General features: G+C 57.6%; 1 protein-coding gene across 1 annotated transcript in view; it reads right to left on the bottom strand.

Moving 5' to 3' along the window:
• The window catches only part of TBX4 (T-box transcription factor 4), a 36,088-nt gene extending 25,778 nt beyond the window's left edge, over positions 1 to 10,310 (bottom strand). Inside the window, exons 1-2 of the mRNA XM_075517898.1 lie at positions 10,155 to 10,310; positions 9,120 to 9,214 (exon numbers count right to left, since the gene is read on the bottom strand). Coding sequence (XP_075374013.1) covers positions 9,120 to 9,214; positions 10,155 to 10,310 — 251 coding nt within the window. The remainder of the gene's footprint in view (positions 1 to 9,119; positions 9,215 to 10,154) is intronic.
• Positions 10,311 to 25,954: the final 15,644 nt, after the last annotated feature.

Here is a 25,954-nt window from a genome sequence, read left to right as displayed (position 1 = left end):
GCTGCAGCCCTGCTGCGGCTGTGCAAGTGGGGAAGCTCAGCGAGGTTAAGTGCTGGGCACGTGTGCAGCACAGGATAAACCAACTATTAGGTGAAGTTTAAGCCACCAGTAATCAGGAGATTAAGAGCAGCAGTTCCTGGCATCGTCACCTTTTATTCAGACCCAAAGCTTGGTTGGACACGGTGTCCCGGGGCTGCAGCAAATGCCCTGAACGTGCAAACGCCGCCACGATCCCTGGGGTGGGGGAGTCCAGGACCGGACGAATTTCTTTGACAAATTTCTTCCCCTGTAAGCTCATTTTTGTGAAAGCCACACAAGGCGTGCGCCCAACCCACCAGCACACGTTCGTTAGTGCGATGGCTGCTCCCAGCCGACACAGGGCAGCCGGTGGGGCCGCTCGGTGAGCGGGAGCCACGGAGCCACCACCAGCCCCACAACTCCCCTGCCCACCCAGGGACCGGCCGTGAGCCCACGCCGTGCCTGTGCGACAGCCAGCGATGCACGGGCGGGTGCAGCACGAGCAGCTAAGCGTCAGCCCGGACAGTCTCTTCTTCTGCAAAGCATCGAGTCAGTAGACCCCAATTTTGGACATGTTCAAAACCCACTGTTCCCTCCCACCAGCTCAACCCAGTGAAGAAGGGACCATCCAGACTCCTCAGCACCGTCCTGATGGCCTCCTACACCCCTCAAAGCTCTCTGCTGGGTTTCGTGGCTCTGACAGGCACGTTTCTACCTCCCCCCCGCCCTGGCAGGGGCACGGTGCTGCTACGCGATGGCAGCAGCTCTCGCTGCCCTTCAGAGGGGAAAAGTTATACGAGTTTTCACGTTTACACGAGAAAGCTGCCCTCAGAGAAAGCGATTACAGGAGAAAGGCTACGGTGCCTCACTCCTGTGCGAGCGGGACACCTGATATGGCATTAAAATACCACGGTCTGGCACCCGGTCGCTGGGGGCTGAGGTGCAGGGTGATGCCCTGGGGAGGGCAGAGGGGCTGAGCCTGGCTCTGGGGACCGCGGGCAGTGGGAGTGGAGCCGGGGTCACCGGGGCTTGGCACTGCACTGCCACAGCCCCGGCTAAACCCTTCCCCGCAGCTCTGTGCAGATGAAATGTAGCAAAAACAGTAAAAGCCAGGAAAATAAACAAGCAGCACAATTCTGTAGGCCTCCCAAGCTTCAAAGATGATGTGCGAGTGAATTATTTGTTCTGATAATGAAGCAGTCGTTGCTTAGCTAAGTTTATGCTAGGCACATTTTATCTCTACATGATATTCACAAATTGTTTTAAAATTAACTGTTAGAATAAGCATCTCTTGTTTATTTATTTATCCTATTACTGTCCAATCCCCTTAACCATGGAGCGGTTACTGACATGGAGCCAAAGCTTCTATTATGTTCAAACAAAGTTTAACTGATGTGTAATTGGTTGGTTGGATTTGGAAGCGAGCGATAAGAGGAAAGCTTTGGTTTCATTTGGGGCAGCAGTTCCCAGCCTTTCGGGCTCCCCAGGCTTGGCCACTTCGTGCGCATCTTACTTGTGTTTTAATCCCCATACGAGCAGGCCTGCTTGGTCCTGGAGAGATGGGTGACTGCAAGGCTCCCAGCTCCAATAAAGTCTTATTTTGGGGCAAGGGACAGCAATCCAGCGCAGCCAGAAAAGCCAAAAGCATCAGAGCTGATCAAAGAACTCAAAGCACTCATCTGAGTACCGGCTGCCCCGCGCCACGCTGCACGCCAGGACCCGTGTGTCCCAGGGACACTGGCTCGTGCCATGGTACTGCTGGGTGATGAGGTGGCCTCTGCAAACCCCTCGGTCCTCACCACCCTCCTGCTCACAAGGATTTGATCTGACCTTCCTAGCTTGGATGCAAACGTCATTTCTGATGCTCCTACTGATGCATTAGCTGGGAAGGGGATTCTCTGACCAGCATGTGGTAAGCAAGGAGGCCATGGGGAACTCAACTGGTATTTCCATAGCGAAAACTGCACGGAAACAAGACACCTGAGTCCTGTTGGAGCAACCCAAGTCATGTCCTCGCCAAAGGCTGTCAGTGCTCTCTGAAGCCCATGGGAACGTGCGGACCGGTGCTCACCGCATGTCCCTGTGGTGTGGATGGTGCTTCAGATACTACCGAGCGCTTCCTTCTGTCCTTTCAGGGGGTAGAAATGTCCCCTAGCCCTTCAGCAGCTCAGCAGCTGAAATCCTACTTTCAAAAGGAGTTTTGATAAGACAAAGATTTCCAAAGACAGACAATGGTTTTACAATCCTTGATTCTGGGGTGGTCAAGTAAAGCGACGACTGGATTTTCAGCAGCTCCTGTACAGTGCTGTCTGGAAAGGTGATGCTTATGGCATATCAGGTTGTGAAAGGATCAGAAAAACAAGAAATCACTCAACATCTCGGCTAACAAGCCATATCACGGCTGAAAGACCACCTCCCCAGAACCTGCTGGGCATGCAGAGATGCCTCCAGTGATGGTTTCAAAGCACCGAGGCAGATGACATGCCTACATCCCTGATAATGACTAATGTGGCCCCAAATTCTCCCTGAGAATTGGCCATGGCCGCTTAAGGATGCGTCTCCTCATCTTCATTGTGAGGAGGGAAAGGAATGGTGTGCAGAACCATGTTTCCATTCTGATGACCTTTCTTCTTTTTTCTAATTTCCCTTCTTTTGACAAGTATTTCTTCCACTGACTTAACGCATCTTTAAAAATAATATTCTCCAGGGCAGATTAAAACAAATTTGGGGGTGTCAGCTGTTTCTTTTAGCCTTTTAAATGGCATTTCCTTTTTGATAGATTCTTGCTTTCAGAAAATACTTTAAAGAGATCAAAGAGTTTTTCAACAGGGTCCCATTTTCCCAGTGTATCCTAACCCTCAGTCCCTTATTTCTCTTATCACCCACGCCACTCCGCTATGACGCTCTGTATACAAAGTAAGAGCAGTTAACTTTGAAGTGCTGGATTAGCCCATGCCAGATCCTTGCCTCAGAATAACAAACAATACAGGTTCAACAGGAGTTCTCATCAGTAGTTCATTTTTCAGCCCCAAATTCACTGTCACTAACACAAGCAACATTGAACTCTCAGTCTATGGACAGATAGGAGAGATTTATCTGGTGGCAGGACCATGACCTAGTGATGAGAAGGTCAGACAGTTAAGGGATTTTTATATTTTGGAATGGCGAGGTTGTATTTTTTTCTTCTGGCTAGCGCATCTAATTTTTAAATAAAACATTGTTTCTCACATACTTGAGAACTTGGTTAGCTGGATGGCTGCTTTCATGCTCTAGAAACATTTCCTCTCTTTGCCCCACAGTAACTTTAACCACGGGCAGGCTTCTTGCCGTGGGATGCTTCTCCGATGCTTTCATTTTGCCGTAACCGAAGTTGAGCAGAAGACGTCCCAACAAGCTGGAAGATGGGAGAGGTCGGTGCCAGCAGCCACCAGCAGCACAGCACAAAGGTACCTCAGAGAGAAGCTGTGCAAGAGCGTGGCCAATGACCCAGCGCTGCAGCATTTCAGGGCAGGTTTGCTCCCTCGCCAGCCCGGCTCCCTTCGTTGCTCCTCCGCAGCCCCTCCAGCTGCTCGGGCTCCGTGGGGGCTTTCGGAGGAGCCGTGGGCAGCCTTGGCGTCGGCGCCAGGCCACGCGCCGGCTCATCGGTGCAGAGCAGATGATCTGCAGACTCTATGCCCGTGAGCCTTCGACGCAGAGGCAGAGCCCGAGCGATGGTGGGGATCTTCCCCGGCTGGTTTGGGCTTCACCAAACCCTCCCCTGCAACCCTGGCCAGTGCTGCTGCAGCTCCAGCCTAAGGACAAGCAGGGAAAGCTTTGGGAACACCCGTAAGCATGAGCATCCCGTGTCTTTAACAAACTAAAAGCAAGGATTGCAGTTTGAAGAGAGAAGCGTATTAAAAACTAAAATCCCATCCCTGCCCTACTCGGCGTGCACGAGCTCTGTCTTCCTTGCCAAAGCTGTCGACATCTTTAGCAGCACGGCCAAGAGGCATTGGAGTTTGCTCCTGCTCCTTTCTCTAAAAGCAGGAGTTTGCCCTAACAGGGTAATTCCAGGACCCTGAATTTAGGACTAAGCAGATCAAACATTCCTTAAATATCTACTTTATTTCCAAGTTTTAAATTGATGGCTCACATTCCATCGCTGATCTCGGATATTAACATTTGCTTTTGGATCAAAAACCTTTCGCAGAGATTCTTGTAACTGCCTCAAAAGATTCTGGACAAATATTTCCCTTTAATTGTAATGAGAACTGGGCATCCATATGCCCTACAGAGCCATGGAAAATTTAACTTTTAAAGGATTATTCACAGAGGAAAGCTGCACCAGCTTAGCCAAAGCATTTATACTTCTTCAGACCTTGATGTCCTAAAAACTAGTTTTATTTTGGTTTACTAAAGTTGATTAGGAACAGATTTTTTAAAACTGAAATAAGCCACTTTTAAAATTAAACTTGAACATCTAAAGGGGGTTTGAGTCTTTTCCACACATGCAAGCTGCTTTATTGATTTTTTTTTTCTGTGCAGCATTTTCCTACATATGCTTCTTAAAACCTACTACCACAAAGGCTGAAGCTATCTTTGTACCTGTGCACATCCTGCACTCTGGCCAAAACTCACTTTCAGTATCTCAAGCCTCCTGTTCACATCTCTGGGGTGGTTGTGCTACCATAGAGGAATGACACATTATTTTCTCTTCAGTAACTGTTCATGAAAAAGTGACCAGACATCCTATGAACTGGTATTTTTTACTGATTAGCCATAAGCTTCGTCAAATTGTTTTTGTTCCTGGCAATATCTGGATAGAAACCGCAACGCTGCAAAGACTGGCACCCTGGAAAAACTAGTGAACAGCTAGAGCTGAATAAAGACTAACAGAAAGAAAGAAATCCTGAGCCAGGAAGGCTGCGTGAGCACAGATTAACTTCCTGCAGAGAGAAGGTCTGGAAGATGAGATTTCACAAAGAATTGCGAGAGACAAAGCGGGGTTTGCCGCAAGGTTAAAAAAAAAAAAAAAAAAATTACAATTCTTCAGTTAAATAACAGCACCTAAGAGCGAGACGATGAAATCGGAAAGCAAGAGTTGTAACGAAGACTCTCGTTCGCTTTCTGCTTCACCCACCCCTCACACAACTCCATCACTGCGGAATGCCTAAGCTCCGGCAGGAAAGGTGCGCGCCTTGCTAGGACAGGCTAGCAAAGCCTTGCAAAGCCCGACAGGCACAGCCAGAGCGATGCCCCGCGCAGCAGGGCTGCCAGAAGGAAGGCATTCAGGTGTACATCTGCGCCTCCAGCCTCCCATATACCCTGTCCCCTTGATTACCATCTAAACTGATTTTATTAAATTGATTTAAGCGGACCTCACCGCCTGGAAATTTTTTATTCTTTTTTTTTTTTTTTTTTTTTAATCAGTGGGAGGATTTGTGAACAATTATAGCCTTATTTATAAACACAGCTCGATGGGGGTGCTGGGCTCATTCACCCGTCCCGAGAAGGCGACCGGAGCGGGGAGCGGGAGCGGGGAGCGGGCGCGGGGAGCGGGACCGGGAGCGGGACCGGGAGCGGCTGCAGCCGCCGCGCCGGGGCTCCGCGGCGAGAGGCTGCTCGGAGGAGCCAGCCGGGCTGGCAGCCACCCCAACAGCGGGGTTTCCGCTGCAAACGGCCCGAGCCTCCGAACAAAACCGCTCTGCAAAACGCCACTCGCGAGGGTCAGCGCTTAAAGAAATCACGCGTGGCCGGTTTGCTCCTCGTTGCCCCCCGGTTTAGGCAGCCCCCGGGTGCCTACAGCTGCAGGCAACGGCACAGACGGGGCAATTTTTGCACTGCAAATAACTCAGCCTTGAAAACCCGGCAACAGAAAAGCCTCTGGAGTAGAAATTCGTAATTAGCGCAAACCTCAAAGGGGAGGAAGAAGCAAAGGTTCTGATTTATGGAGCCCAGCGCCCCATCCTCTGGGCGCTGCCGTGGGCAGGATTTTATGCCTGAAGGAGGCGAGCGGTTTTACGCAAAGTTCAGGGAACTTAGCTAACACCAACTTTTTATCTTTTGATGATCCTTTTCATATAAAATAATCTTTTTTTTCTTTTTCCCTCCCACAATGAAGCAGTCGAACATTAAAAAGATAGCGAGCGCATTTTAAAGATGTTTCCACTTTATAAATCAAGCTCTCTTGGCAACAACATGATTTCTATTTCAATGCTGAGCTTGCTGTGTTCTCCTAATGTCTCCTACAGATCAGTCCTAAGAGGGAGTAATAATCCCCCAAAGTAATTCTCAGCCCTAAATTCTCGATAATTTATAGTTGGCTCGTTCTGTGGAGCTCTACAAAGAATGAAACAAATGACTCCCCCTCTCCCCCCCACTAAGTTATCAATATTTGCCTTGTTTATACAAAAAGGCTATTTTACACCATTGCCATGGAATTAACGCTTCCGCTGAGCTTTACATTTCCTCTCCATTGAGTGAACTTGTCATTAAAGTCACTTTTTTTTGTTGTTTGAAATTTAAAAATCAGGCTTCAATGTCTTTTCGTTTGTGCCCCTTGAGGTCAGACAGACCGACATTTAAGTGATTTCAACTAACTGCATTCAGGGGCATCTCTGTGCCTGCTGGGAGGGGGATTAGACTCCTAATTAGTGCCTGCAATTAGCCGTTTTCCTTCTTCTTCCCCCCCCGCCCCATGCTAAACGCAAGTGCATACAAATCTCCATTAACCATCATTTTTTAATTGGGTCAAGAGGAGGTTTATTATTGCTAACTCTTTATTTAAATAGCTTGGGTAAAATAAAATCTGCATGAAGTCACAATTTTCATTTCGTCATTTGCATGACGATTAACGGCGTAGCCCCGCTTTCGGGCTGCCCTGCTCTCAGCACGGACACGAGTGGCTCAGCCCGGCACTCGGTAGGAGCCAAGAGACTTAAGCGATCGCGGGATTTCAGTTGCGCGATTTTTCTGCCGTCCTCATGCTAATTATTTTCTGTAATTTTTCTTTTTTTTTTTTTTTTTTTTTTTTGCTTTCGGTGCTGCTGGAGAGCCCGGCCCGGGACAGGGCGGGACAGAGCCGGGTCCCGGCCCCGGCGCGGCCCCGGCGGCGGCTGGGCTCAGCGCGGCCCCGCAGCGCGGCAGGCTGCGGTCCCGCTGCCCGGCTCCGGAGCCGGGCACTCTCGGGACTCACTCCTACCACCCACAAAAAACGTTGCCCTTCATTTTGACACCGTTTGCAGCTGGCCACTGAGGAAAGAAATGAAATGACTATTCTGTTTCCTCAGCGTTTCAGCTATTTTTTTTTTTAATTAAAAACTATTTATTAAAAAAAAAAATGCTGTTAGCTTGCTGGTGCCGCACTGATTTTCACAAATGGAGAGTTTGGCTTGATAACTTAAAAAAACCAAATTTTTTTACATCTTGGGGTCAACCCCCCCATCCCCTCGGCTCCGTCCACACACTCATGAAAGGTGACTACGTGTGCACTGCCAGCGCCACCGGACAAAGAATGTGGGACTGAGCCCTATACATATGGATTTGTTTAAACAATCCACGCTAAGACTTACAAAGAGATAACATGCACATTTGGGATGCTTAGGGTCTAGAATTTGGTAAAGATATTACACGTCCCGCACAGACATACTCAGATACTATAAATTAAGGGTGAAATATTTGAGGTCTTGATCCCCTAGTCTTAGCTGACTTAGGTAGCAGACCTAGCAAAATGAATCCGGCTCTTCACATCAGTAGACATTACAGCACAAGCACTAAGATTTTACACACCAAAATGTAGTGTGATAAGGACAGAGTTACCTGCACAATCACTTCATAAATAGGCCAAATAGCAAACAAATTGAAGATCCCCGGGACATACACCCCCTCTCCAGGGGGACTAATGGGAATACCTTGGTTATTAGAGTAAAGCTTCCCCACGCTGGCCAGCTGCTGCACAGAGCAGCACTGCCGGGGACGGGGGAAAGGAGCGGGAAACCGCTCACCACTCCCCAAATCCAAAGCCGCGGGTTGGGGTCTGGGTCTCGCAGTGAGAGCAGCATACAGGGGAGAAAAGACCCCCTCCCCGAGCCCCCCGGCTGCCCCGCACGAAGGATCAGGGACCACAGGGAAAAAGAACCGATGGTGGGATTTTTTTCTGCTTGCTCCCCATTATTTGAGTGTCCTCCTCCACAGCTCTCCAGCACGGTGTAAAATCAGCAATCACAGGGCATGGCAGAACCACACAGCTGTGTAACAATTACATGGATTTTAGTACCTAGGTCTGGCAATTTTTCTTTTTCAGCAGCTGTGCTGCGAGCCCGCTGTCGCAGAAGCCAAGGACGGATATTTTGGTGCCCACAGTTGGAGCTGGCTAGTTTTGTTGGGAACCGTCTGACTCCCGGGCTGATGACGGCCAGAGGTTTAATTCTGACGTTCAGTTTTCTGACATTAATTCTGCTATCTCCCACCTGAGCAGCCCGGACGGGAAGGGAGCCCTGAGAGGGTGCAGGGACGGGTTTCCTGGAGAAGCGAAGCCTCTGCGAGCCGTTGGGCTCCCTCCCGCCTGGGCCTGGGTGTGCACGCTGAGGGGGCTCTGATTTGATAAAAATCATTGTTTGTTTCCAAGGGATGGCAGATTTTTTTTCCACACCTAACAGGATAAAAGTGGTACCTGTCTCTCTTTCACTTTTGAGATTTAAAAGCATAGCCTAAGCCTTCGTATTGCTAAAACGCTGCTGCAAAGTATCCCAGCACAGGTCTTAGTGCACTGTGCAGAAAAGGGGAGTGGGGTTTGCTTTGGGAAAAAAAAAAAAAAAAGTAGAGCCACAATCATGCTAACATCTTAAAAAACCCAAATAATAAAATGAAGAATTACCAAAGAGGATTGGGACTAAATGTAGCAAATGACTCCTCAACTCTTTCTTGCATCCACAATCTCGTTGCCTCACTCAAACACATGCACAGTTTACACCGAAAAAATGATCTTACTGAAATCTGCAATCACAATAATAATTTTTTAAAATGCTACTGATTGCAGTAGCTCTGCCAAACCCAGTCTCAGCAAACAGGGACATTTCATATGGATCAGAAGCAATACATGTTCGCGGGGAATTTTCACTAACCTGCCTGCTTTGGTTATTATCATTTCGGTGCCAGCTTCATGAAATTTCTTCCATAGCTCCTTCTCATGGAGATAGACTTTGATATTTTCTATTGTCTGGAAAAATAAAGATAATGAGAACAGCAAGAAATGACTGAGAAAACCTAGGAGAGGAGCTGGGAAAGGCCGCGGGCAGGGCAGTGGGGCTCGGTGGCTGCGCACCCAGGACCAGCACCGCAGCCGAGGCGCCGGGCGAAGCCACACCAGCCTCAGTCCTGCCTGTGCGGGAGCAGGACAGACTCCCAAAAATTCCACTGCCCTTTGCCAAAAATAAGAGAAACAAACTGAGGCCGGTTTTAATTGCAGACCTTCACATCCAGGCGGGACACTGCGGCTAAAGGGATTTTCTTTTTTTTTTTTTTTTTTTTTCGGTAGGGGTTTCCATGCCCCGATGGCGCGGATGGACCCCGCTGTCACCCTGGGGCTCCGAAAAACCGGGGCCAGGAGCATCCGCGGGGACATCCGCGGGGACACCCGGATCCGCTGAGCAATGCCCGCCTCCGGGGCCGCGGTTTCTGCGCGGACCCGTTCCTCTCCGCGGGATGCCGGGGGCAACGCGGAGGCGCCGGCCGGGCGCGGGTGGCGAAGGCAGAGAAGCCGCGATGTGCCGAGAGGCCGCGGGCGACCCGGCGCCTTATTTAGCGGGGCAAAAAGAAAAAACAAAACAAAACAAAAAAAACCCAAGGAAACCCACCGCCGGGCCGGATCCTGCTCGGGAGGAGCGGCCGCGGCTCCGCCACCCGACGGGCCCCGATGGCCGCGGCTCTGGGGCTCACCCCCCCCTCCCGAACCTGCCGGCCCCGACGGGGAAAAAATAAAGAAAATAAAAGAAAAGAAAAATGCGATTTCCTCGCAATTCCCCCCCCGGTCGTGGCCGAGGGAGATGCGCGGTCGCGGGAGGCCTGGCTCCGGCCCTGCCACCCGCGCTCCGGCCGGGCCGGCGGGGAGAGCGAGGGGCGAAGCCGTCGGGCAGGACGCGGGGCCGGGCGGTGCGTACCTGCTCGGGGTCGGGGAGCTGCGGGCTGCTGAGCGGCGTGCTGCTCCCCCCGGCTACGCCGAGGACGGGGGAGCCGGCGGAGGAGTCCGCATGGCCGGGCGCGGGGGCTGTTGGAAACCCTTCCTCGGTTTCAGACAGGCTTTTCTCCTGGAGCATTTCCTTGGGGGGAGAGAGGCGCACCGTTAGCTCGCAGCACCGGGGGCCACGTCCAGCCCCTGTCCCCCTCCAGCCCCGGGCACGGCCACCTGCGCGGTCAGGCCCTCCCGCGGCCCGGCCCGCGGTCCTTCCTCAGGCGGCGGCACTCGGCGACACCGGGACGTGACACCTCCGGCCTCAGGCGAAAGCCGCTGTGCCCGGGAGAGCCGGGCCGGGCCCGCCTGCCCCCGCGGGGGAGCCGCCCACGCGTGGCTGCGCTCTCGCTTGAGGCCCGGGCAGCTCATCTCAGATGTGGCCGCAGTCCCGTGTCCCCCCCCAGCCCCGACCCTTTCTCCTCTGCCCCCCGCTTTTTGCCACCGTGCGGGGCCGGTACCCGTCGGGGAGGGCAGCCCGGCCCGGCCGGTCGCTCTGCTCTGCCCCGTCCCGTCGGGGGTGCGGGGGCTGCGGGGGCTTCGCGACGGCGCTCAGGGCCGCGGCGAACGATGCGGCGGAGCCGGGCGGCGTAACCAGGCGGAGTGCTGGGCTCCGAGATAAAAGGGCCCCTCTTAAACTTGGACGGAGACTGGGAAAAGCCCATAAAGATAAGGCCTGACAGCTCCGCCGGGGCTGCCGCGCATCAACCCCGACTTTTACAGCGCGGAGGGACGCGGCCGCCCGCCCCGCTCCCCGCTCGACGGACGGACGGACGGACGGACAGACGGACGGGCAGCGCCGGCGCGGAGGGGGAGCGGCCTCGAGCAGGCTGCGGGCTCCCGGCCCCGGGGACCGAAACCGGCGCTCCCCACAGGGAAACGCTGACGGCACCCGGAGCCGCGGCCCCCGACGGAGCGCTCCTCTCCCTCGGCCCACAGCCCCGGTCCCCTGCCCGGCGTCCCCCCCGCCCCGCGCCGCCAAGGCTGAGCCGCCGTCCGGGACGGCGGAGGGGGAAAGCGGGACTGAGACCCCCAGCTCCAGCCACAGCAGAGCTTCAGGGAGAGCTCCAGCCGCGGAGACGGACGGCCAGCCCGGCTCCGTGCGAGCGGGCACGCACACACTCCCGAGCGCAGCTGCACCGTACGCGACGCCGTCCCCCGGGCAGGGAGCGCCCGGCAGCCCCCGGCCGCAGCGGCTCGCCCGGTGCCCGGAGCGCACGGCCGGTCCCCCCGCCCCGCTCGGGGGGACGGGACGGGGCGGCCCCAGCCCGGCCGAGGCGCGGATGTTCCCGGCGGCCAACTCGCACCGCGGGGCCGGGTGACCCGGGGGAGCACAGGTGGGAGGCGGCGGCGACGACCCCCGAGGGCCCGGCTCCTGCCCGCGGACGGGGACCCCCGGTGCTCCCGCGGACGGAGCCGGCTCGCAGGCCGGGGAAGCAGCGGGGCAGGCTGGCGGCGGCCGCCCCGACACAGGCCGGGGGCTCGGCAGGCTGCACCCGCGGACCCCCCGCTCCCTCCCGTCCTCCCTCCGCACCCCGGGAACTCACACGGCCGGCCGGGGGGCAGGAGGCGCAGCGGGGGGCTCCGGGCTTCGCCTGGGGGCGGCTGCGGCATGAAGGGCATCCGCGGGGCAGCGCGGCGGCTGCGCGGGGCGCTCAGGCCGGGCGCGGCTCCGCGGCCCCCGATGGCAGCGGCGTGCGGGGCATCCCCCGCTGCGCGGATTCACTTTCCCTTGATCTTGGCGGAAAATGTTCCATAAAGATCCAGTTTGGGGCCTTTCGACACCCTCCCTCTTTGTCTCCCCCCTCCCTTTTCCCTTCCCCTCCTGTTGCTGACGTTGCCGCTGTCAATCACGTCCCCACAGACCGGCTCTGGCCCGCTCCGCCCGGCCCGGCCCGCTCGCCCCGGCCTCGGCGCCGGCTCCGGCCCCGGCCCCGCGCCCGCCCGACGGCCCGCACCGGGGGGCACCGGCCCGGGGGCAGCGACCGCCCGGCCCCCGCGCACCGGGCCCGGCCGCGGCCTTCCCCGGCCTGCCCGGCCTGCCTCGGCGCTGCGCCGGGCCTGGCGGCGAGCGGAGCCGCTCGCTGCTCGGGGGGGAGCACGGGGTGGGGGTGGGGGGGACGACGCCCCCAGCCCCACCGCCCCCTCCCAGCCCCGATGGTCCCGGCGCTCCCCACTGCCCGCCGGGGAGCCGGGCCGGGCCGGGGGCTGCAGCGGGGGCAGAAGGGCCGCGGCGGGCGCAGGCCGCGCTGGACGGGCGCTTGGCTCGGCGGGCCGGGCGGTGCCGGGCGGCGGGACCCCGCGGCAGGAGCCGGGGCCGCCCGGGAGAGGCGATGGGGAAGGGCCGGGCCCGGGCCGGGGTCACGCTTCGGGAGGGGTCCGCAGCCTGCGGCGGCTTCCCCGGCCCTGCTGCACCGGCAGCCAAACGGCCCGTGTCCCGGCGGCCTGGGGCCGGTGTTCGGGTGCGGATCTTCCCGAGAGCCCGCGGAGGGGGACAGGGCTCCCCGTCCTCCCCCGGTCGCGACGGAGAGCCCCGAGCCTTGCCCCGGGGCGGGCAGGAGCTGGGCGGCCGCAGACAAAGCGGCGGCGAGGCCGGGCCGCCCCGAGGTGAGCGCGGCGGGGGGCAGAGGAGCTCCCGGCCCCGCACACCCCCGGGCAGGAGCCCCCGCACCCTCCGGCCACGGGCACCGCCTGCTCGGGGCTCCCACCGCCAAGCCAACCCCCCAAACCAGGGGGAGAACCCCCTCGGGAGAGTCCTCCAGCGCTGTCGGGACTCAACGGGCCCCATCAGCTCTGCTGTCGCGATTACCAAGACACACACACCACCACCCCGCCGCAGCCCTGCTGTCGAGGCTGCCCGCCCTGCGCTGAGCGGCCCCTCGCACCCACCCGCGGCCGAAACGCGCCCAGGCTCCCGCGCTACCCCCTGTAGCTATGCCTATCGCGACAGCCCCACTGCTGCGCACCGTCCTATATCGCGACAGCCCCGCCTGGCTCTGCTCTGCATCGCGCAACCCCTCCGCCGGGCTGCCCCCCGCTCCGCGCCCGCGGGAGGGCGGCGGGCGGGAGCCGCTTACCCGAGCCGGCCGGTCCCGGGCGGGCGCCGAGGTGCCGCTCGCCTCCCGCAGCCCCGGGCTCACAGGGACACCGCCATGAGCCGGCGGGGCTTCACGGGGCAGGATTTTTATCGGGGTTTTCTTGAAAGTGAATTTAAACCCAAACTCACTCCCACCGTCACGTGGTGCCGAAATTGGGAACAGGAGCAGAATAAAAAGTAAACTAGGGTCAACCTCTTAATGAACCTTTTCCCCACTCCTACCCAAAAAAAAAAAAAAAAAAAAAAAAAAAAGGCCCAGGCGGGCCGGGGGATGCCAGGGAGCGGCGAGCAATTCCCGCAGGAGCCGGCGGGGCCGGGGCCGGCAGCAGGTGAGACCGGGCCGGCGGCGGGCCCCGACGTGCGCCGGCGGGGCCGGGGCGAGCGGGAACCCGCGCCCCTCCTGCCCCCGCCCGGATGGAGCAGGGGCTGAGGACGGCCTGGGGGTGAGGAGCCGTCCGGTGTGGGAGCGGGGGGGCCCGGCTCGGCCGGGGAGGGGGGCCCGGAGCGCCGCTCCCCGCCGCCGAGCTGCTGCGCTCGGCCCCGTGCGCGGCCGCGGTAGTTTCCGCGGGTCGTAGCTCCCTCTGAGCCGCGGGCCGGACCCGTGCCCCAACCCCACCGCCGCGGGAGGGGATGGCCCGCGCGAAGCCGCGGAGGATGCGCGCAGCCGGGCACGGCAGCCGCCCCCCGCTTAGACGGCCCTGTCCCGCCGCCGCTTCCCGCCTGCGGGCCGGGCTCTCCCCGCAGCCTGCGGGGCCCGGGGCGGCTGCCGAGGGCCGGGCTCCACGGCAAGGTGAATTTTTGTATTTGCTCTGCGGCTGGTGCCGGTCGCTCGGCTTTGTTTGGACGAGTTTCCCTCCACGCCTTCCTCCCGCAGCCGCGGACAGGGACAGCGGGAATCACGGACGCTGCCTGCGCTTCCCTACGTTAAATGCATTTTTTTTTTTCCCCCCCTTGAAAAAAGGGCGGAGGGGGAGAGCCCCAAGTGGGGAGGATTTCATTAAAGCAAAGCCAAAGCCTCCCCTTCCTCCCGCCAGCCCCCGGCCCTCCCCGTTCCGTGCCGTGCGGCCCCGGCTGAGGCTGCCCGCGCTCGGCGGCACCCGCCCGGCCCCGCCGTGCCCTGAGCCCGGGCCAGCCGCCGCACCTGCCCGCACCGCGCCCCGGAGCTCCCCCAGCCGCCGCCCGCACCGGGGTCGGTGTCGGCGGGGCTCGGCCGGGGCTGGGGGAACCCTGCGGCCGGTTTGATCATCCCCCGGCCGGGGGGACGGGGCCGGCGCCGAGGAGCGAAGCGTCCCCGCCGGACGGAGCCCCCCGGCCGCGGCAGCGCCGGGCGTTTGCCGGAGGCTCCGGCAATTCACGGCGAGGCTCGAAACCAGCCCGACTGTCATCACCCGGCAGATAAACGGCCGGCTCCCCGACGGCAGGGTGGCTCCTATTCACGGCTCATCATCGCCGAGTCAAAGGAGCAGGCAGGGGGAGGACAAGCCCCGCTTTCAGGCCCCGGCGCTCCAAACCACTCATCACTGTCACCGAGCTCGCTCATGCCTTGGCCCTAAACACCGGCGATTAATAAAAGTTTACTGTCGCTTTTCTCCAATAATTACACTCAGTCTGCGGGCCGGGAAAAAACCCAGCGGGCTCAGCTCTGCGCGGTACCTGCGGGGATGCTCCTCCGCTTTTCCAGCCGCGGCGGCCGGCGCCGCTCCCTTCGGCTCGCTCCTCTTCCCCCCGAGAAATCCTGCTCCTCTTCCCCCAGGAAAACCTGCTCCTCTCCCCCCCAGGAAAACCTGCCAGCCACGACGGAGACGCGGGGAGAAGCGAGCCCCCAGCCCGCACCCGACGGCACCCTGCGGCCGGGCGGCCCCGACGGCGGCCCCGGCTCGGAGCCCCCGTGCGAGGCGGAGGGCGGCGGGGGGAAACCCTGCGGGGTCCGGCCCCGGCCCCGGCTCCCGTGAAGTCAGGACCGAGCCTCGGCCGCCCGGGTTGGCACAGATTTATTGGCTTGAGCGGAAACTCACCGGTTTACACCGCCGAGGAGGGTTTGAATGGAGGAGGACTGAGGAGAAGTTGGCGAATTTGGCCAGTAATAAGGCTGGAAGAATGGAGTGCTAATACTGAATTATGCATGTACGCGGAAGGAATTACACAGCATCAGACTCGGGCTTCTAAACAGGGAGTGCCAAATTTCTAATAACTGTGTAATTTGCTTATTTATACCATACAAGGACTTACAAACCTCATTGTGTATAGCAGCTGGGTCATATTTCTTTACCCTTCCATTCCTCAGGCTCTTTTGCCAAGAGACTGGCACCAAACACTTCTAGGCTGAAAGGAAAACACAAAATTAAATTGCAAAGAAACGATGACAGGAAGCATGGGTAAGATACGGGCTGACATGCGGCCCTTTAATCTTAAGCATCTGCCTAAAATAGATGCACTAAGGGGGTACTGAAAATATGCACGGCTTTAAATGCAAGTGATTCTCCGCTTCTGAATCGTTCAGTCGAATTATCCGCATGTATTTGCCTGACCTGGGCACGTTTGTAGGCTCTAAGGCTTTGTTTTAGACCATTAAGTAAATATTTTAACGAATGTTTTAAAACGTTGTAAACTAATGTGTTAGTCTTGCACCAAGCTCCACGGAATCTGGGTAAATCAAACGAACAACCATATTCCGATTTGTTTGTAAATATTTGGGGGATATTTGATAATTTTGTCCCAGCGTACCAAGTGTACTTACCCCTTGTAATTTCAAGCAAAGCTATGTAGGATGCAAACAGGCAATGTTCACTACGTAACCAGTAATAATTAAACTACGAAGGGATATTCATGTATCTAGACGTTTTTTAAAAGCTTAAGTATTTTACAAATGAAAGCAAACAATTGTGGAATTGTTTTAATTTTTAAAACTAACGCTAATTTTGTCTAAATGCTCTGGTTTTTTATTTTTGAATACGCTGTCTTACTATTTCTTAAAGTAGCATCTAGAAAAATAACATTTCAAGTCCATTGCACATTTTGTATGGAACAGAATTTACTGTGAGCTTGGCAACGCTCTGTGTAAGAATGAATAGTCCAGAGATCACTGCCTTGGTGAATGTCAGGCTGAGATAGTCCCCAATGGTCTTTCCTAGCCAAAGGTCTGATTTAACTTCAATATATACGTGAAAAAATTGCTTCATCTGCTTTGCAATTACTTTTTTGGTTTTTAAGGAAAAGAGCCCTAAAGCTGTAGCGTGCTGGAGCACGGGAGCAGGCAAAGGGGGCCACGCCGAAATGGAAATAACGGTTTAAAAAATAAAAGAAGAACAATGCCCCGCGCTCAGCGCGTTGTGATTTTTACGCAGCCTGACTGCAAGCACCACGGCAGCCGCCGCTCCTCTCTGTTTCCTGCACCAAGCCAAAATGGTGCTGCCGGGATGGGGTCCGAGCAGGCCCTGCCATCACCGCTCCGCATGCGGCAGCCGCTGCCGCCATTTACGGCAGGTCAGCGGGTCAGCGCCTCTGGTCACACAAGCCCCCGGTTAGACGTGCCGTGGTCACCGGCACCACCGGGTAACCTTGGCCGAGGCCCGGAGGATAGCCCGGGAGAGAAGGGACTTGGGCAGCGGCGTGGGTCGGGGTGGCAGCCCGACGCGTGCGCGGAGAGGGGAGAGCAGCCCCAGGGCAGCTCAGCGTCCTGCGGGGACCTTGGCGGAGTGGGAGGAGGACGCATGGAACCTCCTGGGTAAGCTGCTCCGGAGCACATGGGCTACGAGCAAAAACGAGATGCACATAAATCCACCAAGTTACAACACTGCAAGTCACTTCTCACCAGGCAGGAAGAAAAGAGGAGAGGCTTGTCTCAGAAGCCTTGCATCAGAGCAAGAAACTGCCTTAAGGTATTGCAAAACCAGACCAGCGCACTCTCAGAGCAACGCGTCGTGGCTCTGCACGGCGCACTTGGCATCATCCACCCATCACTGTGCAGAGGATGAGGGGCTCGGGGCGAGTCCTACCCTAAGTGATTATTTAATTTGTGCTGGGGATGAGGAGGAGGTTACTGCTATGGGAAATCGCTGTTCTCCAGGGTGAAGAGGAAAATGATGGGCTGGGTGAGAAATTCCCAGCGGGAGGGATGAAGGCAGCCAGCTGCCAGCACTGGCTCTGCCCTGGAGCTGGGCACAACCCTGTCCGAGCCCCCGATGTGGCACAGCAGGCTGCTCTGCCACGGCAACCGGGGCCGGTCGGGTCAAACAGCCACGTTTAAATGTTACACCCCAATGTGGACCCTCACCTCTGGGCCAGACCCCGCTAAACAACAGCCCGTGCAAGACAGCACAGCAACGCACGCACGCGCGCGTGCCAGTAGTGCCTGGTGAGCACCGCCGTGCTTTGGGACGGAGGCTGGAGCCCGCGCTCCTGCTGTTTACCTTAGTGTCCCAGTTGCTATTTAGGCAAAAGCATCATCTCAGCCATTGGCAAAGCCACCACCTCCCAGGCCGGCGCACGCAAGCCCTCGCTCCCTGCCAGAGCCCGCGGCTCTTCTTGGCCTGTCCCTTTCCACCACGGTGCTGCCCAGAGGGAAACCTCCTCCTCCTCCTCCCTGGGCTGGGGCCAGACCCCGCAGCACGGCAGCAGGTCGAAGCAGGGCTCGGCACTGGAGCTACGGGCAGGGGGACACCCCCTCTTTCGGGCTCACAGGAAGCGCTAAGCCAGGAGCAAAGGGGGACCCTGGGGATTTAAACACTTGCCAGATGCCTACGATAGCCGTGTATCATGCTCCTGGGGGTCAGTCCTGTCCTAGGTCCTTGCTAAATCACCCAGGGCAGATTTAAGGGGCGTGAGGCTTTCGGGGTGCGGGAAGGCTGGTGTGATTTAAAAGGGTGGAGGGGAGCGGCGAGCAATGCAGGCGGCCAGCCTCCGAGCACAGGGGCTCACGGACCAGAGCGGAGAGGCACAAACACGCGTCCGGATGTGGAGCTGCCGGCGAGGAGGCGGCCAGACGGGATGGAGGAAGGCGAGGTGAGAGGCAGATGAGAGCGGGGAGGAAGGGAGCTGCTCGGGGGTCTGGGGAGCAGGAGGCTGCGGAGGGAAGGGGCCGCCTCGGGGAGGGGTTTTGCTTCCCAGGGCAGCATGATGGCCTCGGGTTTCTGCCCCGCAGATGAAGGGGGAGCAGCTGTGGGGCCAGCCCCAGCCCAGGGAGGCTGCAGAGCCGCTGGGGAGCTGGCAGTGGGGAGGGAGGGAGGGAAGGAAGGGGGAATAAAAGGTCCTTCCTTAGGAAGTAGGTCGGCAAAGCCCGTCAAAATTCACCACCGCATCCCTCCGCCGTCAGGACACGCTGGGATGGGATTTCCCCCAAACATCTCCCATAAAGAGGCAAACCCTCGGGCCGGGTTTGGTTCCCAGTAACTCTGCTCGCTAGGAAGCCACCCTGCATTGCCAGCCGGCCTCCGGGATGTGGCAGCTCGCTCCCTGCTCAGTCACATCCCTCCCACTCCTCCATCCCGCTCTCGGGACGCTGCGATGAAACACATTCCTCGGGCTGCAGTGGAGCAGGGCCAGGCCTGGGACAAATGCCGTTCTCCATTTTGGGCATTTTCCTCCTCGCCTAGCGAGCAGGGTTGCTCTGAAAGCAGGGCTCGGCCTTCGGGGTAGCTTTACCCCTGTAGTAAGGGAGGAAGAGCTGCAAAAAGGCATCACGCTCCCGTTCTTGGGGGTGGCTCTCAATAGGAGCAAATGGCAAGGGAAACGATAGCCAACTGGGATGGGGCCCAGAAGCTGGGCATTTCCTCCTCGTGGGACATGGCTTGCCGTGGAACCCCAAATGCTGCAGGTAGAAGGAGGGAAACTGGAGAGAGGGGAGAGATGAAGTGCGGGAGCGGAGTGCGCTCCCTCTCCTGCATCTGCCCCTGGCTCCAGCGAGGAGAGAAAGGATGGCTGAGATTCATTAAATAAAGAGACAGGAAAACCTTGCTTAAGGAGCTGTCTGGGAAAGGGGCCATTTCAGGCCTGCTGTATGCAAGTGCCAGTGATTTGGGGCCAGAATAGACAATTGCTAAATATTACTCCGGGCTCTGCTGTGCAGGGAGCTGCTCTCAAGCGTACCAGTTACAGAAAGTCGTGGGGAGCTTAACGGTGCTTTTCTGCCTTGGATGGGAGACTAAGCTGCTTCCATAAGGAGAACAGAAGGAAAAAGATCCCCAAAATTAGCAGTTTTCCTTCTCGCACCGCAGCTCAGGGCACTGACCTGGCTGTGCAGCGAGGCGGGGGCAGCTCCAGCTGGAGGGTGGGCATCGCGTGTCCGCAGCCATGTTGAATGATGTGGGCACACGCGTCTCAGCATGCAGTGGGAACAGTGAGAGGGATGGAGAAGGGGCTTCTGGGTCCTCTTGGTCAATCTGCACCTGTCATAAACCAATAGGATGAAATTTGGGGGGCATCAGGAGCAGCGGGGACAGCAGGAGATGCTGCTCTCGCCCACGTAGCCCTGTTGCTCGGTGCAGCGGGACAGAGAAGGTTTGCACCACCGAGCTTCAGCACAATCACTGCTATGGAGGGAGACCAGGGGCTTCTGCCCCTGCGAGCCAGCTCCAGGAGGGGTGAGGGGGCTCTGCCCCGGACCCCAACCACCACTCCACCACCACGAGCGTGCGCCCAGGCTGGCGGCGGGGACGCCTCTCTGATCCCGACGCAGAGAAACCAGGAGCCAGGGGTGCCATCCCTCCTCTCCCCTGCTTTGCCATGTTCCTCACTGCTCTGGATTGAACCTCCAGCCCTAGAAAGTGTAAAAACCGTGGGTAAGAAGTGTTGGGCAGTGCTCTATGTACAAGCATCCTTCTCCGCGTACCACACATACTCAGCACTTCCAGCGAAGGAGGATGCCGCGGTTTTGCCTCTGTGCTGGTGCCACCGAGGCAGCGCAGAAAAGCCAGGGAGCTAAGCCACGGAGCTCAAGATAAATGCCCCGAAACAAATGAAATCAGCCGGGAACAACCGATATTCATTCCCACAAGGTTACGGAAAAGGTTGGGAAACGAAGGAAGTGCTGCACTGGCATGCTGGCAGCAAATCAAAGCAAATGACATTAATTAAAGCATATGTTAGGAATAGGAAATTAAGCTAAAGCAACATTTCATCTACGGCGTCTTCTCTGGACACTTTAGAAAGGGTATAAGTTTACTGTAGAGAAAGAGAAATGAGGAGGCTGGTGCAGAGGATAGATGTGCGGGAAGTTAAAAGAATTAGAGGAGAGTTTTAAAAGCTTTAGACTATACACTCAAGGTCATGTTCGCTCCCTGTATTTATTTTGAATTGTGAGTGAACGGGAGGACTGAGAGCGCTGGCTGGCACTGCGGGGAGCCTCGGGCTAACGCAGACCCTGGCGTCCTCGGCGAGGGGGCTCAGCCCCGAAATCGCAACCCTCCGCACTCCTCCCTGCACGGCTGCACCAGGCGCAGATGCACTTTGGCGCTCGTTTGCCCAGTTTTGCAAAAATACTCGTTCTTTCCCAATTTTGCTTTTCTCCAGCTCACTCAGTCCCAGAACTTACCAAAGCTCAGCACACCGCCCTGGGCACCCGGGAACAGGGGCACCGCCGTCCCCGGCACAGTGGGGAAACTGAGGCACGACGTGACTAACAGTTCTGAGCAAGCAGCACGTGTGGGGCTGGGGGCACTGGTCGGGGCTGCACCCCAACCCCGAGGGGAAGCGCGAGCGGCCTCCCAGGCCCTCCCGCACCGGGTCTGTCTCAGCCACGGGCCCTTCCTCCCCCTTCTGCCCTTGGGGCTGGCAGCCATGCTGCAGTCCCGACCCATCAGGCACGTTTCTCGTTTCTCGGACCGTACTGACTCACCAGCCGCCCGTGTCATCCCAGGTCACCCAGCTTTTTTTAATCAGCCTTTTCAGGGCCGCCTGCCTGCCTCACTGTGTTGCGGCTGCGGATGGGGCCAGCCCGTGGCCATTTCGCCGTTCCACGTGGCCTCCGAGCTGGCTCACCGTGAGCACCGGTGCACGCAGGTGCCTGACGTCGAAGGGCATCAGTGACCCAGATGTCCCCACGGCGGGGGGTGACATCCCCACTGCCCAAACTGTGCCGGGAGCTGTGACGTGCAGCGGGACGGGAGCACGGCAGGCTTTCCGCCCCGGTGCCCCGAGCCGTGCCCCGCTGCACAGGCACTCCTCGCCTTCCCCACTGCATCCACCATGCAGCCGGGGTGGCTGTGGCGTGCGCAGGGGAGCGAGGGCAGAGTCAACGCTTGAATAACGAGCTCTGAGTGAGAGAAACTGGGCAGCAGCCTGACCCTGGGCATGCTTCTCCTGCACGTTGCTTTGCTCCCAAACCAGCTGCTATTTTTTCCCCGGAGCCATAAATTGCGTGCCGGGGCCAGCGGTCCTCGCACGGTCGCCCGCTGCCTCCCCACCGCGGGTGTCCCTGGGATGAGTTACGAGGAGCGAGCGCTGCAGCCAGGGCTTCGCTCCAGAGCCCCAACACAAGCGAGGCAGCACGGCTCCCTCCGCATGCACGCGCCAGAGCCCTTTTCCTCCCGTTCCCACCTGGGCCCACGCTGCTGCCCCGGCGGGGTTCACCCCATGGGACCCCTCTGTTTCACGGCTTTCTAAGGAGGGCTGGCCGCAGCGGCCGTGGCGCGGTGTTTACCTAGGGCGAGTGGGCAGATGGCTTGCTGACAGCTTCAGGAACACCTTGTAGCAGTTGCGGTGATTCCCGAGATCCGTTGCTTCCCATTTCAATTCACACATCATGATTTCTAAACCTCAGCTCGTACCTTCCCAGCAGAGCTCCCCACCTCCGCCCCGGCCACATGCGCTCACCGCCAGCTCGGGAGCGATGGAGAAGGGGGACCCGTGGCGGCAGCAGCCATCCTGTCTCTGACACCGTCTCCTTCAATGGCCTGGGGCAAGTCCCTTAACTTGCCAAAGAAAGGGGCAGAAGCGGCACAGAAGCAGCACAGGGGCTGGAAAGCGCTTTGAGGATGTAAGGGGCTATCAAGTACTTCTTAGGGATGAATAATTCTCTTCCCATCACCTCCTTCAGCTGAACGATGGTTGCGACTATAGGGACTGAAAACCGGGTAGCAGGGCCTGAGGTGGGCATGTGTGGGTGTCTCCTGCTCTCAGCGCACAGCACCTCTGCATGGGACAAGCCCCTGCCATCAACTGCTGGGGACCAGCACAGCGCTGTCCCCGCTGAGCTGTGGGAGCCTGGTCCCCCCCAAAGGGAATTAGGATGAGCTCACCGTGGCAAAAATGGAGCTGGCACCAAGCTTGGCCATGACAGCTCCTAAACCCAGCACAGGTTTGTTCAGCAGGATGCTCACACCCAGCCTCCCCACCCAGGACAGCTGCTGGCCCCCACCATCCCCGGGGAATTGCTCTCGGGGCCCGGCAGGACCCCAGAGCCAGCTGCGGTTGTGGGGGCCTCTGTGTTCCCACTGAATCCCCCGAGCAGGCGTGAACCAGAGCATCTTGCGCTTATATACCTTCCCCTGCTCTCTGCATGCTGCGCTGTGCTGCTGTGGTAGAGTCTTGGCCTCAGGGTGATAAAAGGAGTGTGTTTTTCCAATTAAAAGAGCCAAATGCGTTTTCCTGCCAGTATTTAGTCCAGCCTAACATGCGATGTCTACATTTTAACCTTGAAGAAGCCTCTAGAGACACTGCAAAATAAATCAATACTAGTCCACGTGCTGGAAAACAGAACCAATAAATAACTTCAGAACAGCTTTTCTGTTTACCGTATGCAATTCCCATTCTTGGCCATGCTCTTCAAAACAGCGTCTCAAAATAAAATAGAAAAGAAAAACAACCCCCCGAACCCTTCAATTAGCGGCGCAGCATGAGGCTCGCCAGCCAGGCAGAGCTGGTTTCAGGTTGCAGGTGCAGGGCCAATTCTCCACTGAACTCTGGGCTGGGATTTGGGATAGAGATTGCCTGTGCAATGGTTTAAAAATATTAAATAAAAACATTAAAAAAAAAATACATCCTGCATGGCTTCCTATGGCACGGAAGCTGGAGCAAAACCAGCACCCGGGCGCTTAGACACGTGCATCCCCAGCCTGGTCCCCGAGCCCTGACCCACAGCTCCACGTGCTGCACCCAGGGCTCCTCAGCTCCTCGAGCCCATCCCGGGCATGGGGGACTGCGCCCCACGAGCAGCTGGAGGTTTTCACTTGGTGTCCCCAGATGTGCCAAATGGCGAGGGATAACTGTGGCCCTCGACCTGCTGCCTCTGCTCTTCCCGCGTCACCCAGCCTGGGGCCAGCCGGGGACGCACCGGCTCTTCCTCCTTTATGACAATAATAAATGTGTCTTTAGCTTTAGCATAAAATAAGATTTACAGGAGCTATTAAAAGGAAACTTAAAGGCATTTTTCTGCGTCCTGTTGCAGAGAGGTCTCATGTGGGAGGCAGGTGGGTCTGCAGGATGCCAGCGGGGAGGTGCTGCCCACGTGTGTGCAGGGGCATGCAGCGATGCACGGGCAGCAGGCAGGCAGTGGGTGGGCAGCAGGGACCTGCCGGTGCACGCAGACATTTGCAAACCCTTCCTCAGCACACCCTCAGCGCGCGGCAGTGGGATAAACTACCGACAGCCAGCACCGCCATTAACAGCCCGTGCTGGTGACACCGGAGCCGAAGCGAACACGTGGTGGGGTCAGGATGCACAGGGCCATCGCCCACGGGGACGGTGGAAAAAACAGAGCCCAGGGTATCCCCCACGCAGGGGCAGATCACAGCACAGAGTGCCACTGCGCTGCATCGAATGGCCTGGGACGGACAGACGGACACACAGGGCCCCAGGCAGCTCCAACGGGAAGGGCGGCAGAAGGCAACTCGAGGCTTCCCAGCCTCCCGCCCCAGCACGGCAGGGATGTAACACCTACGGGGAAAACACATCTACTGGCCGGGGGATAAATTTAAGCCATTTTCTTCATATCCCTCTATTTCTGTTCCCCTCCCCTGAGGCTCCTTGTTGTCAGCGTGCATTATGCAGCCAGGACAGCTCTATTAGTCATACGCTTAATGACTGGAAAAACACACAGAGCCGTTATTAGCAGGGCTGAGCCGCACACGCACGGCCCGCTCCGGGAGGACAAGCCCTTGCGGCGCAGGGCAACCTGATGGAAAAGCATCTGGGGCAAGCAGTGCCCCATGGGCTCCCTCGGGACTGGCTCCAGAAGGAAGCGGGAGGGTTTTTTACACGGAGATTCAAGAGCAAAACCTCTGCTGTCCCATCCCCGCTAAGAGCTGCTCCTCCCGGAGTGGGAAATGTGTTTCCTCAGGGACAGAAGTGGCTGACGTCTCTCTGGGCTGGGCTCTGCCTCTAAAGCATCGAGCGCATCCCGGGAACTCCAGATCTCATTCCCCGAGACCTCCTAGCAGGGAGGAGCGGGACCAGGATTTAATCACGTTAGAAAAATCAGTGCAACTAATACAGCGTCAGGATTCAGACTGGTTTGGCACCCACCCCTATGGCCAGTTTTTCAGAGCAGCTCAGTTTTCAGCATTGAAAGTCGCTGAGCTCTCAGAGAGCAGCAGACTCGATGCTGAGCTCTTCCACAACCGTCCCGCCAAAGCCACGCAGGAGAAGGTGCCGAGCACCTGAAATCGCAGCCTTACACCCGCCTGCACAGCTTTTATCCCCAAAGCCAAGGTCAGCAGGACACCAAACCCCTCCAGCCGCAGCCCCATGGCTCCCCGTTGCCCAGGGCCTGGAGGAGCACAGAGCAGAACGGGACGTGCCCACCGCGGGTGCGAAGGCAGAGCGGCTTCAGGTGCTCGGGGCCGGGAGGGTGCGCGTCCCCGCAAGCACGGAGGATGGGTGCGTGGGGGGGTACGCGTGAGCCCCGAGTGCAGCTGCGCGCCAGTCTGTGCCCAGTGGGAAATGTGATGGTGGCAATGCCGGCTTTTTTAAATGTGAAATAGCCCTTTTCTGGACACCAGGGGAGAAAAGCAGTTTCCCAGAGCGAGGGCACCAGGGGTATGGGGAAAGCGACGCACAAACCTGCAGCTCATCCGCGACGCGCTGTGAACGCGTCCCAGGCTGCCTTACACCGCTCACACGTGCGCTTCGCTGCCCTGCCTTGGTGCCGCGGCCGCAGCCCGAGGTCCCGGCGGCACCGCTGCCACCGCCCCGCTCCTGTCCCGGACGGCGAGGGGAGAGGGCACAACCTCGCAGTGGCACTAGCCCAGCCACAGGCATGGTGTATGTCACACTCATCACACGCCTGCAAAAACACGCCGTGGATATAAACTGGACAGATTTAGCGACTGTGGGGCCTTCTGTTCTTCCTTACATCTCTGGACCATTTCCCCACCCCTTAAATGCTTTACATTATTTATTACGTTTCATTTAACCCCAGCCACGTCCTCCAAATAAAATTTATTTTGCAGCTGTCATTCAGGTTTACTCCGGCCTTAACCTCGTAATCCTATTGATTCCCTCATTATTCTCAGAGCGCGGGATTGATTTCATGCCTTCTGTGTTATGGAGAAGCCTTTGCTCATTAATCTCACGCACATTTACAAACAGTCGATCCTGGTAATTCATTATTTTCTCATTCCCTACGCGGTCAGGCTCGCAGACGCTCTCAACCCGTCTGCTTTGCCTCCTTATTTTGGGGTATGGATGGAGATAGTACATGA

This window comes from Mycteria americana, chromosome 15 (genome assembly GCF_035582795.1).
Source record: "Mycteria americana isolate JAX WOST 10 ecotype Jacksonville Zoo and Gardens chromosome 15, USCA_MyAme_1.0, whole genome shotgun sequence".
In the NCBI taxonomy this organism is placed as follows: domain Eukaryota; kingdom Metazoa; phylum Chordata; class Aves; order Ciconiiformes; family Ciconiidae; genus Mycteria; species Mycteria americana.
The sequence above is the reverse complement of the archived record's forward strand: the minus strand, read 5'-3'. Positions and strand labels throughout refer to the sequence as shown.